Source organism: Bos taurus, chromosome 10 (assembly GCF_002263795.3).
Source record: "Bos taurus isolate L1 Dominette 01449 registration number 42190680 breed Hereford chromosome 10, ARS-UCD2.0, whole genome shotgun sequence".
NCBI classification, from domain to species: domain Eukaryota; kingdom Metazoa; phylum Chordata; class Mammalia; order Artiodactyla; family Bovidae; genus Bos; species Bos taurus.
Window position 1 is genome coordinate 89,042,956 of NC_037337.1, and position 14,945 is coordinate 89,057,900.

The 14,945-nt window shown below is 52.5% G+C and overlaps 1 protein-coding gene across 1 annotated transcript in view; it reads left to right on the forward strand.

Moving 5' to 3' along the window:
- The window catches only part of ADCK1 (aarF domain containing kinase 1), a 131,125-nt gene that overhangs the window by 111,290 nt on the left and 4,890 nt on the right, over positions 1–14,945 (forward strand). The window contains 2 exon segments of the mRNA NM_001076895.2: positions 11,551–11,700; positions 13,106–13,303. Coding sequence (NP_001070363.2) covers positions 11,551–11,700; positions 13,106–13,303 — 348 coding nt within the window.

Genomic DNA, 14,945 nt, shown 5'->3' on the forward strand with positions numbered 1-14,945 from the left:
TTCCGAGTCCTTTCTCCTCCACCTTCTCCATCCTCCTCCCAGGCATCTCTGCCCGGGGCTGCAGGGGAACCTGAGTCTAGTAGGCTGACAGCCACGCCAGTAACTCCTCGAAGAAGGAGTTGGAATACTGACAGAACCTTTGCCAACTCCCAGGGCACCATCCGAATGCAGCCCTCCTCTCTCTAGCTCACGTCAAGTTCATACAAGCGTTGTTCCATTTTCTAGAGGACTAGGTTCACCCTCCTAGTGCATGGCTAAAGCTCCGAATTGGTAGCTAGTTGATGGTTGTTGCTGTTTTCATTATTATCATCATCCCTGGGGCTTGCCCTTTCTCTGTTACCTCCTTTGACCATTGATGTTTACTCACTGCCTGACTCTGGGTGCCATGCTCATTCTGTGTCACAATCTTAGGAGGGAGGGAGGTCTTGTCTCCATTCTAGGGATGAAGAATCAAGAGGACTCAGGGAAGGAAGATAACTTACATGAGGTCTCAGATCTTCATGGAACACCTCGTGTGTTGTCATATGGACATCCCATGTACTCACCAGCTGGGCAAAGACACAAGCCATTTCTAGCCCCATGGCAGGCCCCTCATGCCCCCTCAGAGTCCACACCCTTCTTACTGCCCCCAGAGCCACCGCTGTTCTGACCTCTGTCACCTCCCTGAACTGCGTGTTAATGGCATCATACCGCGTGGTAGTTTAGACCTGGCATCTTTGTCATCAGGCCGCTGCTGGTCTTTTCTGGAGGCTCTGTTCTCTTCCCTTGGTCTGTAGGTCTGTCCTTCTGATAATACCATACTGTCTTAATTCCTTCTCCTCTTAAGCCCCTGCCCCTGGCTTCTAGGGTTTACGTGACCTGGGAGGCTCTTTGGTAGTGTTCCGAGATGATGTCATTCAATCCTTGCACAGGAACGTTAGACTAGGCCGTGGGCGGTGGGCCATGTGCTCTGCTGACCATCAGTGATATTAGGAGTGGACGAGGAACAGGCCTTGCTGTGCAGAAATTAACCTGTTATTAGGTTAATTTCCCAATTCCCAGCCAACGTCAAAGCCACAGGCCTCATGGAAGATTAGTGGGGTGTGTATGTATATTTGTGTGTATATGTGTGTGTATATTTGTGAGTAGCGTGAAAGACTCCATGTGAATGGAAGTTTCTAACAAACTTTTGAGGTTCCGAAGCCTCCCTAGGACTGTGGGCCTGAGTGGGCCTGTCCCTGGCGTGACTGTCCCTGCTGAGGACTGCCTGGCTGAGTGTCGCTTGGCATGTCCTGCAGGGGACAGGGGGGAGTGACCAGAGGCAGATCTTGCCACGATCCTGGGGGGAAGGGTAGTTAGTGGCATCTTGGCTGCTACAAGCTGTTGGCTCAGCAGGAAGTGGCTCTGGAGGGGAGATGGGCAGGGCTGCAGATCCCTCCAGCACTTGTTAGTCGTCCCCACTTCCCTTGAAGAGGCCCCCCTCACCTCACAGCACCCCAGCCCAGTTGGGCCTCATATGTGAGGACCTGAAGACCAGTCTAAGTGGCCAGTTCCTGATAGACTCAGCTAAGAAAACACCATGTTAGCAGGCCAGAGACCTGGGTTCAGGCTCCATCTCTGCCAGTGGGCCGCTGTGTGACCTTGGACAAATTGCTTCCTTCTCTGGGCCTCAATATGCTTACTGGAGGTGTTGGGTTAGCTGGACTCTTAAGGGTCTGTTCTGCTCGGATACTTTACAGAAGAGCCTCTCTCGGCTTGCCAGGAGATAAGACCTGAATGCAGTTTCTTGGGCCCCATCCCAAACCGATTTATCAGAATCTGGGGTGGGAGGGCTTGCGAGAATCAGCATTTTAACAAACTCTCCAGGTGGTTCAGACACTCACTGGAGTTCAGGAGCCACCTGCCACAGGGCCAGGGGGCCCCTGGCTGCCCCAGGTGGGCCCTCAGGCCTCACCTCCGCTGTTTTGTGCATCCAGGCACGTGGCTGCCCTGCCTAGGTGGGCTCTCTGCCCAGTATGGGGCCTGCAGTGCCCACAGCCTGCAGGGGCTCTCATTCGTCTCTGCTCTGAGCCCAGAAGCGGCATATTACTGAGGGCCTGACCCAGTGATCATATTTGCCAGTCACTCTAAGAGCTGGTGACAGTGACTGTCATTGATTTCATTAAGAATAAAGGTCATGTGGGAGCGTGCTTGCCTGGGCTGGATGCAGCCTCCTCAAGCCACAGGATGACTATTGATTGCGGGACCTTTATCGAAGGTTAATTGGATTTTAGTGAGAGTGTGTTTAAGACCCTACCTGGGCCGAGGCCCTATTGAATTTGTGTGAAATTAGCCGAGAGAAAGGTGACAAAGTCAGGAGCTGGGGTTGGATGAGATGGGGACTAGAGGCCTGGTGGCCTACATGCACAGTCTGGTAAGGATGAGCTGGATGCAGAGATGAGGGGCTTGCAAGAGACACCAGCCTGTCCACTCCAGAGGCCCAGGAGCCTGCTGGGGAAAGAGGGCCGGGTGCTCTGCATGGTCATTATGTGGAATTGGGCCGGGTCCTCTGTCCTCAGGGTGGCGCTCTGGTCTGTGGTGCGTGTGGCAGAATCTGTCTTTTTACCACTCCAGAGAGCAAATCATGTCTTCCATCGGGATCAGGAGGGGACCTGGAGGTTTAGGTCTTACTTTGCACCCCAGCCTGTGTCTCAGAGGTCCCAGGGCCCTGCTGGGCTGGCCTCTCTGGTCTGAGACAGCTGTCATCCAGTTCCCCACTGTCGCCTGCCACGCCATTTCTCAGTGGCTGTCTGCTCCCCCTGCAAACATAGCCTTGCTAATCGCTTTGCCTGCTGTTGTTGGCCCTTCTACTCTCTACTGTTGCGGGGGGAGGCGGGGGGGTCTCAGCCTTTTTTGCCTTCTTTCCAGTCATTTTAGCTGGGCTGGTGAGGAAGGGCAGTCAGGGCCTGGGTTCCATCACACGTGTTTCCAGCTCCCCTTGCCATGTTCCTTCTTTCTGGTAGTCTTTCCATCCCGCGTCACTGGAGAAGCAGTGAAGAGATCTCAAACGTGTTTTCCAGCAGATGTTTCTTGAGTACCTACTGTGTGCAGGCCTGGCATGTCAGAGCCATAGGAGAGCTGTGGACAGAGTGTGGGAGAAGTGGGTTGGCCAGGTGTCATTGAGCTTGGGCGTGTGGCAGGCAGGGCAGAGGGTTCGAAGTCGGGCCCCCTGGGGGTGTGCATGGCTCTGCCATTTATTGGCCAGGTGCCCCTGGGTTTCCTCATCTATACAATTGTAGGGATAACAGTACTTCCTTTGTGGGGTGGTTGTGCAGGCTTTGCAGGCTGTGAGGTTTTGTAAAAAAAAAAAAAAAAGTCATTTATAATTCATGACATTATTAGTCATAGCGGCACGTCTTCCTCCATAGAATCTCTGAGAATCTTCTTAATTCTCTCCTGTCCACCTACCTCTGCTGTCCATGAGTGTGTCCACTCAGGGGTGATCAGTGGTCATTGGTTGAGCATTCTGTTTCTAAAAGCCATACTGCCTGGGGGGTTCCCTCTTGTTGCCCGATCCCAGCTCGCGCTGTTCAGGACTCTGCCTTAGTGCTCAGTGTCATTTCCCATTTAGGAGCCTCTCTGACTGTGTGGTGGAAGGCACTCAGAAGACCAGGGAGGAGAAGCCAAAGAGGCACAAAGACTCCGGTTACTGAAATCACAGGGCTTCCCTGGTGGCTCCGTGGTAAAGAATCCACCTGCCAGTTCAGGAGATATGAGTTTGATCCCTGGGTCAGGAAGACCCCCCTGGAGAAGGAAATGGCAACCCACTCCACTATTCATGCCTAGGAAATTCCATGGACAGAGGAGCCTGACAGGCTACAGTCCTTGAGGTCACAGAAGAGTCGGACATTACTGAGCGACTAACAACAAGACTAACTGAAATCACTAGAGTAAAAACATCTCCCCCCATCGCCCCCTCTCTGTAAGCTCTCACATCAGGTCGTTAGAAGCTCGGGGATGTTGGAGGCATCTAGGTGCACAAGTGGGCTCCTGGAGACTCATTTCCCTAACAGCAGGGGTGTCACGAGTGGGGACAGCATCGCTTTGGAGTTGGCCTCCTTGGATTCTCGCGCTGGCTCTGCTGCTTAAGAACTGTGTCGCCTTGGGGGTGCACATCATCCTTGGGAAACCTCAGTTGCCTGCTGTAAAGTGGATGCAAGAGAGCATCAGGGACTTTTCTGGTCCAGTGGTTAAGACTTGTGCTTCCAGTGGCTAAGACTCCATGTTTCCATCGCAGGGGGCACAGGTTTGATCCCTGGTCAGGGAACTAAGATCCTATACGCCCTGTGGTGCAGCCAGAAAAAAAAAAACAAGTGTTGGATTGTTTGATGATTGAAACGTGAAGCAGGTGGGGCAGGACCCACAGTCCATACTCAGCACAGCCTATTTTATTGGAACTCTGGCAATAAAATATTTGCCAAAAGAAGGGGGAAATTTAGGGAAAAACTCTTTGGTCATTTTTTTTTAAATACTGACCTCGGTAGGGTGGATGGATGTGGACACATATTTCTTCAGAGTGAATTGCTGCCCATAGTGGGGATGTCAGAGGTTGATATCTGTGTCTTCCTGGAGCCGTGGCCCTGGATCCACTCCCCGCCCCGCTGGTAGCCATGACCCTGTGAGTGTCACTAGCCAGGGGCCCTTATTGGCCTGTAGATACTCCATGCCCTTGTTCTCAAGCACTGTCCCGGTTCAAGCCGAGTCTAGAGAAGCTCTCACCGAGCTCCTGGAGGCTCCGAGATGAGAGAAACTTCCCCAGGTTCCTGTCAGTGAACCCAGTTCCTCTTTCTTCCTCACTACATCTCCCAGCCATGTGTGGCTGAAGTCCCCTCTGTCTTCACTCTCAGGGACTTCGCTGGCCGAGATTGACCACTCTGTGATTGGGAAGCAGTGAGGAACTGAGGCTTATATATCCCAGGGGTGGGATTGAGGCGGAGGGGAAAGTGGTCGGGGCAGTTGTCTGGCCCTGAAGGCTGTGGTTCTGCCTCTAGAAGCCTGGGTGGCCACCAGGGAAATGGCAAAGAGAGCTCAAATTACTAACCTTTTTATACTTAATATCGGGCTACTTGTGTGATTATTAATATCTTGGCCTTGCTTCCATGACACCCCCAAGAACATAGACTTTCCCGTGGGGGGTGGGAATACATTAATCCATGTAATTATAGAATAATTAAAGTGCTTTCAAACAACTCAAGTTTTGAGAAAAATAAAAAAATAACTCTGATTTAGATATTATTTACTAATTTAATTCTTTATTCAAACTTTAAAAAAAAAATAGATTTCTGTTCTTTTTTCCCCTCCCTACTGTTAGAAACATAAAGGGGTTACGTGATTACTGAAATCACTTATGTGAGTGGCACATTCTTTTTACATGGAACTGTTAAAAACTTGTCACTGATTTTTTTTTTCCCCTAAAAAGAGCTATACTATGGCTTTAGTTAACAGTGTATTTTTGGTTAGACAAACAGCCTTGGATTTCCCACTGTGCCTCTTTTCTCCAAATGGAATGCTTTCTTGGTTGCTGTGGGGACCTGCAGAGGATTTCTGGTGCAGTTTCTGCCTCCAGTAAGGAGCTTTCCCGTGAGTGGAGAAGCAGAAGGGGTTGGTGATTGAAACTGTGCTCCCTGGAGCCAGGCCGCCTGGATTGGACCCTGGTTTCACTAACTGCTGGCCAGGTAACCAAGCTGCCTCCTCTTTTTGTATTTCGCTTCCCTCACCTGTCTCCTGCAGAGGTGGCTGTGCATTCAGATAACTTGCCTGAAATGGTGGGTGGCACAGAGTGTCAGCTGTTACCATTGGGAAAAGGCGGGACTCCGGTCTTTATGTAGATAACTGCCCTTAACGGGGTAAGGGGCAGCCTTAGAGAAGCTGACATTTCTCCCAAGGAGATATACAGATGGCCAAGGGGCACACGAGAAGGTGTTCACCACCACTACTTGTCAGGGAAATACAAATAAAAACCACACAATGAGACATCCTCTCACACTTGCTGGAATGGCTGTCATCAAGAGGACAAGAGATAACGGCCTTGGTGAGGAGGTGGAGAAAAGGGCACCCTTGTGCACTGTTGGTGGGGATGCAAGTTGGTGCATCCACTATGGAAAACCATATGGAGGTTCCTCAAAACACTGAAAACAGATCTACCATATAGCCCAGCAGTTTCACTTCTGGGTATACATCCAAAGGAAATGAAACCCATATGAAAAGGATACCTGCTCGCCCACGTTCACTGCAGCCTCATTTAAAATTGTTTGTTCTTGAGGAGGAGATAGAACCAGGTATATGGAAGGGATGGAGAGAGGGTTTTGTACCCAGTAATGGCCTTAGGTTTCCTCTGCGACTCTCGGTGCTTCTGTGAGTAGGAGGGAGGGGACTGGCTGCCTTTCTCTCGGCAATTCACAATTTACTGCAACTCTGATAGATAAGAAAAATCACTGAGGTACTTCTCTGGTGATCCAGTGGTTAAGACTCTGTGCTCCCAATGTAGGAGGCCTGGGTTCAATCCCCGGTTAGGGAACTAAGATCCCACATGCTGTGTAGTGTGGCCAGGAAAAGGAAAAGCTACCCCAAATTTAGAGATGGGAGTGTGCAGTTTGTCCTTTCAAAGTCATCCTTGAGCATTTGTTTAAGCAGCCTACCTGAGGATTTTTTAGTATCTAAGGGAATGTACTTTTGTTTGACTTTGCTGTTGACAATTAAGGGCTTAGGCTGAAGTCATATGTCAACCTGTAGATCTTATCCAGTAGAGATGCCAATAACTCCTCCCCACTGGAAAAGATAACCCAAAGGTTATGATTTCGTTATTGCCCAGTCAGCCAATAACCAGTTTTGTATCTAATCCTGGAATCTTAGCCTCTTATTCCTGTTTAAATGCCCATAAATTCCCAGTCCCTGAAAATCTTCAATTTGAACTAGCTCTACCTTCTTGCAGAGAAGGCAATGACACCCCACTCCAGTACTCTTGCCTGGAAAACCCCATGGACGGAGGAGCCTGGTGGGCTGCAGTCTATGGGGTCGCAAAGAGTCAGACATGACTGAGCGACTTCACTTTCACTTTTCACTTTCATGCATTGGAGAAGGAAATGGCAACCCACTCCAGTGTTCTTGCCTGGAGAATCCCAGGGACGGTGGGGCCTGGTGGGCTTCCGTCTATGGGGTCGCACAGAGTTGGACACGACTGAAGTGACTTAGCAGTAGCTACCTTCTTGTGGGCTCCTGTATTGATGAGTTTCACAACCTCTGACACATGTTCAGTCTATATTTGTACCATATTCAAGTTTTTTAACTTTTTGAAAATTACTCTTTGATGGTGATAATGGGTATATTTTCTCCCAAGTTTAAAATAATAAGATACTTCATTATAGAAAGCAAGCATCTTTGTGTCATATAGTATACTGTGTAAAGTGCGTTCCCTTTTGTGCAGTCACATTTTGACCTTGAATCTCAAGGTTGCTCTGCGAGGAAGTAGAGTAGATGGGGCCAGTCCCACTTATCAGCTAAGGGAACTTAGATCCAGACTGAGAGGGGAGGTGACTTGGCCGCCAGGTTGCTTGTGCCCGCAGTGGCAGTGCTAGGGTGGCCCCAGGGTGAAGCCAGTGGCACAGGCTGGACCCCAGTCCTGTCTCTGCCTTCCCCGTCTGCCTGTCCAGGTGATATCTGGTTAAAATGAACATCAGAAACAGCCCCCAAAAGGAAAGATGCCAGGTAGGGGCAGCCAGATGGGGAAGGGCTTCCCTGGTGGCTCAGGTGGTAAAGAATCTGCCTGCAGGGCAGAAGACCCCGGTTCAATTCCTGGGTTGGGAAGATCCCCTGGAGGAGGGCATGGCAACCCACTCCAGAACTCCTGCCTGGAGAATCCCCATGGGCAGAGGAGCCTGGCGGGCTCCGGTCCACGGGATCGCAAAGAGTCGGACACGACTGAGAGACTAACGCTTTGCATTTGAGCCTCGGTCGGCAGCCTCTTGCTCTTCCTCCTCCCGTAGCAGCAGCTCAGTTCTCATGGGCCAAGGCTCCCCCAGCCTGAGTCCCCAGACCCCTCGGGGCCACCTCTCAATGTCGTAATATGGGGCCTATAGCGATCAGCAATATTTCAAAAAGCTTCGAGGAGATCATACATCTCCCCATGACAGGTTGGCTCAGACTAAATGAAATGTCATTTCTCTGCTTTGGGCTGAAATTCCGTCAGCTCCATCTGGCTGCCCTGCTTATCTTGGGCTGATCAGGAGCCCTGATTGGACCTCATATGCGTCCTTGACAAATAAAAATGAATTATGACTTAATAAATGCAATTGGTTTGGCAGATACGGCCCTTCAGGGTTCGGCTCCATAGAGCTCCCAAGAGCCTCCCTAAAAGGGGTTCTTGGGGGTGCCGAGGTAGGGACCTGCTGGCTCATCCAGGGACTGGCTCTGGCTTGGCTCCGTCTCCCAGGAAATACCCCCCATCTCAGCCAGAGTCTGAGACTTGACACGGGGCAAAGGCTGTTCCTGCTGCCAACAGACACTGAGGTACTGGGTTCCTTTCCCCCCAGGAGAAATGATGGGAGCTGGAGTGCGTGGTAGCAGGGCCCTGATGGCACAGTCGGAGCCTCAGGACTTCAGTTAGCCTCTTTAACCCTCATTCCATCATTCCTTTAAAAGGCACAAGTAGGGACTTCCCTGGTGATCCTGTGATTGAGATTCTGCCTTCCAACGCAGGGAGCTCAGGTTCAGTCCCTGGTCGGGGAACTGAGATTCTGTGTGCTGCAGAGCAACTAAGTCCACACGCCCCAGCTACTGAGCCCACACAGCTCAGAACCCGCGTGCCACAGCTCAGAACTGATGCAGCCAGAGATAAATAAGTAAATAAACTAACTTCTTAAAAAACAAACAGGTACATTGAAACCTAGTCTTCGGCCCCTCCAGGAGTATTATGAGGAATCAGGGGCACTAGCGGGCGTCATGCTGGGTTCTAAGCACCACGATGCTGTCATTTGCCCGACCGTCATCTGTGAGGGTGGCACTATTATTATTTCTGTGTTACTGAAGCTGACAGTTTGACTAACTTGTTCAAGGTCATGAAGTTCAATTGAGAAGTGCAGATGTCCCTGTGAGCCAGTATAGAATTATGGTTCCTAGAAGCCTAGGTTTCACTTGGTTTGAATCCTGGCTTTGCTTCTTTCCAGCCAGGTAGCTCTGGGTAAGTTAAACCTTTGACGAATCTTAGTTCCTAATCTGCAAAATGGGGATAACAGTTGTGCTTAGTTTTAGGGCCCTTTAATAAGGATGACAGCTGTGGTTACTAAAGTAGAATTATTCTTGATGGTTGAATTTGAGGTCAATTATCATGGATTGGGATTCAGAGGAGACTAATGGGGTTAGGATAAGCATCAGAGGCGAGAACCGTGGCATCTCAGAAAAATGTGGAGAGACCAGGGTCTCACTCATGTTGAAGGCAGAGTCCTGTATTCACATGTTTGGCCTGTTTACAGGCAAGGGGATGGATAACAGAGCCAGTCTATGATATGGAACTTAGACCTCAATGAAACTATGTAATGAAACAATCAGTTCCAGTCATCATAGGAGCTTACAACAGTGGGCTAGATGGTTGTTAATCAAATAAGAACACAAAGAGTGTGCTAGTGATTAAAAAAACAAACAAAAAAAACAAACTACAGGCCTTCCCTCGTGGCTTACTGGTAAGGAATCTGCCTGCCAGTGCAGGAGACACAGGTTTGATCTCTGGTCCAGGAAGATCCCACATGCTGCAGAGCAGCTAAGCCCGTGCACCACAACTGTTGAGCATGTGCTCTAGAGCCCAGGAGGGCCCCTCTGAGCCCGTGTGCCCCAAGTGCTGAAGCCTGCATGCCCTAGAGCCTGTGCCCCCAAGAAAGAGAGCCCAGGACAATGAGAGGCCTGCACACCACAGGTGAGGGCTACACTAGAGAGGAGCCCTTGCTTGCTGCAACTAGAGAAAAGCCTGCACAGCAATGAAGACCCAGCCCCATCAAAAATAAATAAATAAAACTGAAAACAAAACAAAAAGCAGCACCGTTTAAAAAAAAAAAGGAAAAGGAACAGTCTGCAGCATCCTATGAGAGTGTATGGCAGGAGAACCTCGTTTAATCTAGGAGGGCAGGGGAGGCATCCCCAGGGAAATGATGCTCAGCTGGGATGGGAAGGAAGAGAGGAGTGAACCAGGTGAAGGGGAAATGGAATGATGCTCCTGGAACAAACATCATGTGCAAAGGACCAGAGTAGGAAGGCACAGGGGTTATTTGAGAAGAGAAAGAGATCAATTATGGCTGGAATGTCAGTGGTACAAGATTGAGACCAGGGATGGAGGCTGGGCCTGGTCAAAGCAGACTTTGTAGGCCAAGGAACCAATGCAGAGAATGCAGGAGGTATGGGTTCGATCCCTGGGTTGGGAAGATCTCCTGGAGGAGGAAATGGCAACCCACTCCAGCATCCTTGCGGGGAAGTCCCATGAACAGAGGAGCCTGGCGGGCTAAACAGTCCAGGGGTTGCAAAGAGTCGGACACGACTAAACGACTGAACACACATGCAGGCCAAGGAAAGGACTTGAGTCTTTATCTTAAGGCCCTAGTTCCGTGTTCCTTACCCCGGGGGCCCCTCCTCTCCTCTGGCTGAGATATGTTTGTTAGTGCCCATGGGGTCCAGGCGAGGTTGAGGGATACTGAGGGCAGTGTGTGCCCTCAGGACATCAGCTTCCTGGGATGAGCATCCCTTTGTCCCCTGGAAACCTGTCAACAGACCATCTGTGGGGCTGGGTCTGCCTCTCTTCAGCAGCTGTTCCCTAGCTGGGAAAAGGCTTTTAGCTTAATAAAAAGGGAGTAGAGATAAGGAGGCTGCCTGGGCAGGGAGAGCGGCCCTGACAGGATGATTTAAATGGCCTCTCCAGTGTCATTTCTTCTGTGCAGACATCATAAATCAGATTAGCATTGGGCTCTGCTGAGGGAAAGGGGCCTGAAGGGAGAGGGGAGGCGGGCATGTGACTCCAGGTGCCCCTGGAGCTGACCTGGAGATGCTGGGGCCACCTGTCCCTGGTACTCAGCACCCCCGGCCTTGGAGGAGGGGCAGAGAGAATGATCCCTACCCCCAACCCAGCTTTCCAACCCGCATTCAGCTTTGGGGGGAAAAAGTGAAGAGGGAGTGATAAGAAAGAAGGGAAAAAGACTCACAAAAAAACAGGGAACTGTGGAGAGGTGGGTGTTACAGCCTTTAGGAACCCTAGAAGCAGCGGTTCTCCCGTCTCGCCATCCGTTAAAATCACCCTGGACGCTTAAAAAACTACAGATGCCTGGGGACCACCCCCAACATTTCTGAGTTCCAGCTGAATCGAACGTGGAGCTAAAGTTAGGAAAATCCGGATTAGCGATCAGCTTCTCTCGTCAACTCAAGAACTACAGGGTCTCAAGCCATCGCTTCCACCATGATTGCTCAGGCCTTCCTCTTGAAGGTGGCCAGCCTGAGCAGCCAGTCTCTGAGGCAGGTGGTAGCACGGTGCAGCTCCCACCCGGCTCCCTTCTCTTTCAGATCTCACGCCACCTGGGCAGGATGTACAGCGAGATGATCTTTGTCAACGGCTTCGTGCACTGTGACCCCCACCCGGGCAACGTGCTGGTGCGGAAGCGGCCGGACACGGGAAAGGTGGAGATCGTCCTGTTGGACCACGGGCTGTACCAGGTAGGAGGGCCCTTTCCCACCGGCCGGCCCCAGGCTCTGCTCCTGCCTGGTTCAGAGCCCTCTGAACTCCCCTGTCCACCACAGAAACAGGATCAGATGGCAAGGTAGCTGGAGAGGGCGCTGCCCTACACCCTAGGGCCATCGTTTTGTGCAAGTCATGCTCACATGAGCTCTCCAAGCTCTCTGAGCCCCAGCTTCCTCCGCAGAAGGGGGTGACAGAGGACAAGTTGACTGGAGGCATCACTGACTCAATGGACATGAGTTTGAGCAAACTCTGGAAGATGGTGATGGACAGGGAAGCCTGGTGTGCTGCAGTCCATGGGGTCGCAAAGAGTCAGACACGACAGAGTGACTGAACACCAACAGCAGAGTGAGAATGATAATCCCTCGTTTAGCAGCAGCCTTGAGGGGTCGATGAGATTGTACCTGGATGTGTGAATCGACTTTGTCAGCTGCCAAAAAAAAAAAAAATCCCTTTTCCCCAGGGAAACCCAGGCCAGCCAGACCCTGGGAGGTGAGCTGCTCTCAGATGAGCTTAGATGGGGCAGGGGGCAGGGTCACTCAGCTCCAGTGAGGAGGTCGTGTTTAGTGGGGAAGCATGGAGGGGTGGGAAACTCACAGAGGTTGGATGACCCTGAGTCCATCCTCTGGAACTGGGGACAGAGAGCTGGTGCCAGTGAGCCGTGTGTTGCTGCCGGGAGTTGACAAGTTCCCTGCCGATCCCAGGTCCTGGTTTGATTCCATGAAGCCAATGGTTCTGGCGAGGTTTCCCTGCTGGTCTTCCACTCCTCTGGTCAGAGCTCTGATTGCACACACATCCCCAAACCTGGGATTCCTTTGAAAGGCTCAGTGATGCTGGGCACGTTAGTTTTGGGTGGACACAGCCCCTAAATGAGTGATGGCCCAGACACAACAGACGTCTCATTGCCTGCTTACACACCAGTCCGGGGTGCGTGGAGGAGCCCGCAGGCAGAGGCTGACCGAGGCTGCACCTCCCGGGGTCTCTTTGAGGGTCTCGCCCACCAGCCCCCAGGAGTAGGGTGAGGGCTCAGAGGAATATGCCTGGGAACGTTTTCACAGACCAGGTCTGGAAGTGGAGCTTCTGGCACATCCCATCGGTCAGCACTCAGGCAGAGGGCTACATCTAAAAAGGAGGAAGGCCTGGTGGTAGCCTGTATGGGGGAAGAAAAGGGGAGTGTAGATTTTGGTGGGCTGGTGGTAGCCTCTAACACTCTCCAGGACCAAGGCTGACCCAACAGTAGCTTTGTGCTTGGATCTTCAAGGATGGCTGACGATGGCGGGGAACGGACAGGTGTCATGGTCTCCCCCGCCCCTGCTCACGGTGGTCACACCAGGTGGAGACAAGGTCTTTGTCCCCTGACCTGCCATGCTGCCCCCGCTGTAGGCGCTCACGGAAGAGTTCCGCCTGGACTACTGTCGCCTCTGGCAGTCGCTGATCTGGACCGACATGCAGAGCGTGAGGAAGTACAGCCAGCGCCTGGGAGCCGGCGACCTCTACCCCCTGTTCGCCTGCATGCTGACGGCCCGGTCCTGGGACTCGGTCAACAAGGGCATCGGCCAGACTCCTGTCACCACCACAGAGGTGGGTGCCCCCCGCTCCCGGTCCTGTCCTGTCCCCGAGGAGGCAAGGGGGCAGGGCCAAGGGTGGAACTGTGCCAACCCAGGGTCTGAGAGCACGCTGGTGGGCGGTGGGGCTGGAGTTGGGTAGAGAGGGTAGAATTAGAGAGGTCCTGCCCGAGGAGCGGGGTGGGGTGGGAGAAACAGTGTCCCCGGGGGGGAGCTGGGGGACAGGGAGCGGCGTGCCTCTGTGTCCCCCTTCCGGCCTTGTCAACCTGGAGGATTAAGTAGGTCTCGTTGACTGTATAACCCGGGCCCCGTGATGTTCACTCCGACCTGCCCTCTCAAGACTTCAGCCTTCCGCCACATTCTCCTGCAGGACTTCTGGGCATCCCCCAGAGACTTGACTCATAAGTGAGCCTGGTACTGCCTGCTATCTCCTGCTGAGGACCGTCTCCCATCACGGGGTTCATCTAGGGTGCCCTGTGGGGAGGGGGCTTCAGTTCCTCATGCCGGCTCAAAGGCTTGCTTCTGTCCTATTATGCTATGGAGTTTGTGGTGGAACAGGCTCTAGACGAGAGTCCCCAGGGCTCCAGAGTCCCCAGGGGTCAAGAGTCCCTGGGGCCAGGGTGAGGCCCGCCCTAGGAGCGCCCTTCTCTGTATGTGTCCTCATCGCTACCCCACAGCAGGGCCAGACGCGGGGCTTATTCTTCCTGGCTCAGGGTGAGCTCTTGCCCAGGCGTCTCAGTTCCTCGTGGAATCGCCTCCCATCTTCCTAGGCTGTCAGCTGGCAGGCCTGTGCAGACTTGGCTTGTGTCCTTGTGGGGAGGGGCTCACGCTTGCCGCGAGGGACTGGATTCTGCTTGTGTGGTAGAGGGCCCTGGGCTCTGATTCCAGCCCCTGTTTCTCCTGGTGGCCTGCCCTTGGAGGGTTCTCATCACCTCTCTCAGCCTCAGAGTCCTCCTCCATGAGCTGCCTTGGGGTGGGGGCTTTAGCAATGGCTGGGTCCAGAGTCTCCAACAACGTCCCCCTAGCAGGCCACGTCTTGCCATCTCTTGGCTCCGCTTTCCACTAAGTTGCCATCATTTCCCAGAAAACTTGGTGGCAAAGATGACCGCCGGTTGCCCCAGGCTCACGCAGCTTTTGGTGCATCGCCTCAGAAGAAGAGAGGCCCTCTCCCTCTTTTGCTGAACAGGGGTATGATTCTGCTTGATAACCCATGCAGAGGGCCTCCCCGTCGTCTCTGAAATTTGGTCATGGAACAAACGTTGTTTGGTTGCTGGACGCTGGACTGAGTGCCTGTGGACCCCAGTGGTGAACAGACAGGCCTTCCATTAGTTTGCAGTGTGACAGAGGGAGACAGGTAGGAGACAGATGGTACACAAACAGGTAGATGGCGTGATCACAGGTTAGAGGTGCCAGGGAGAGGCCAGCAGAGCGGCAGTGATGATGTGGGGTGGGGGGTGCTCTAGAGGAGACGTCACGGGGAAGTCCACATGTAAGCTGAGGCCTGAAGGATGAGAAGGGCACCAGGGACTGCCTTGGTGGTCCAGTGGTCAAGACTCCGCACTCCCAATGCAGGGGGCCCGGGTTCCATCCCTGGTCAGGGAAGGAATCCCCCATACTGAAACCAAGAGCCCGTGTGCGGCCACTGAGACCTGGTGCAG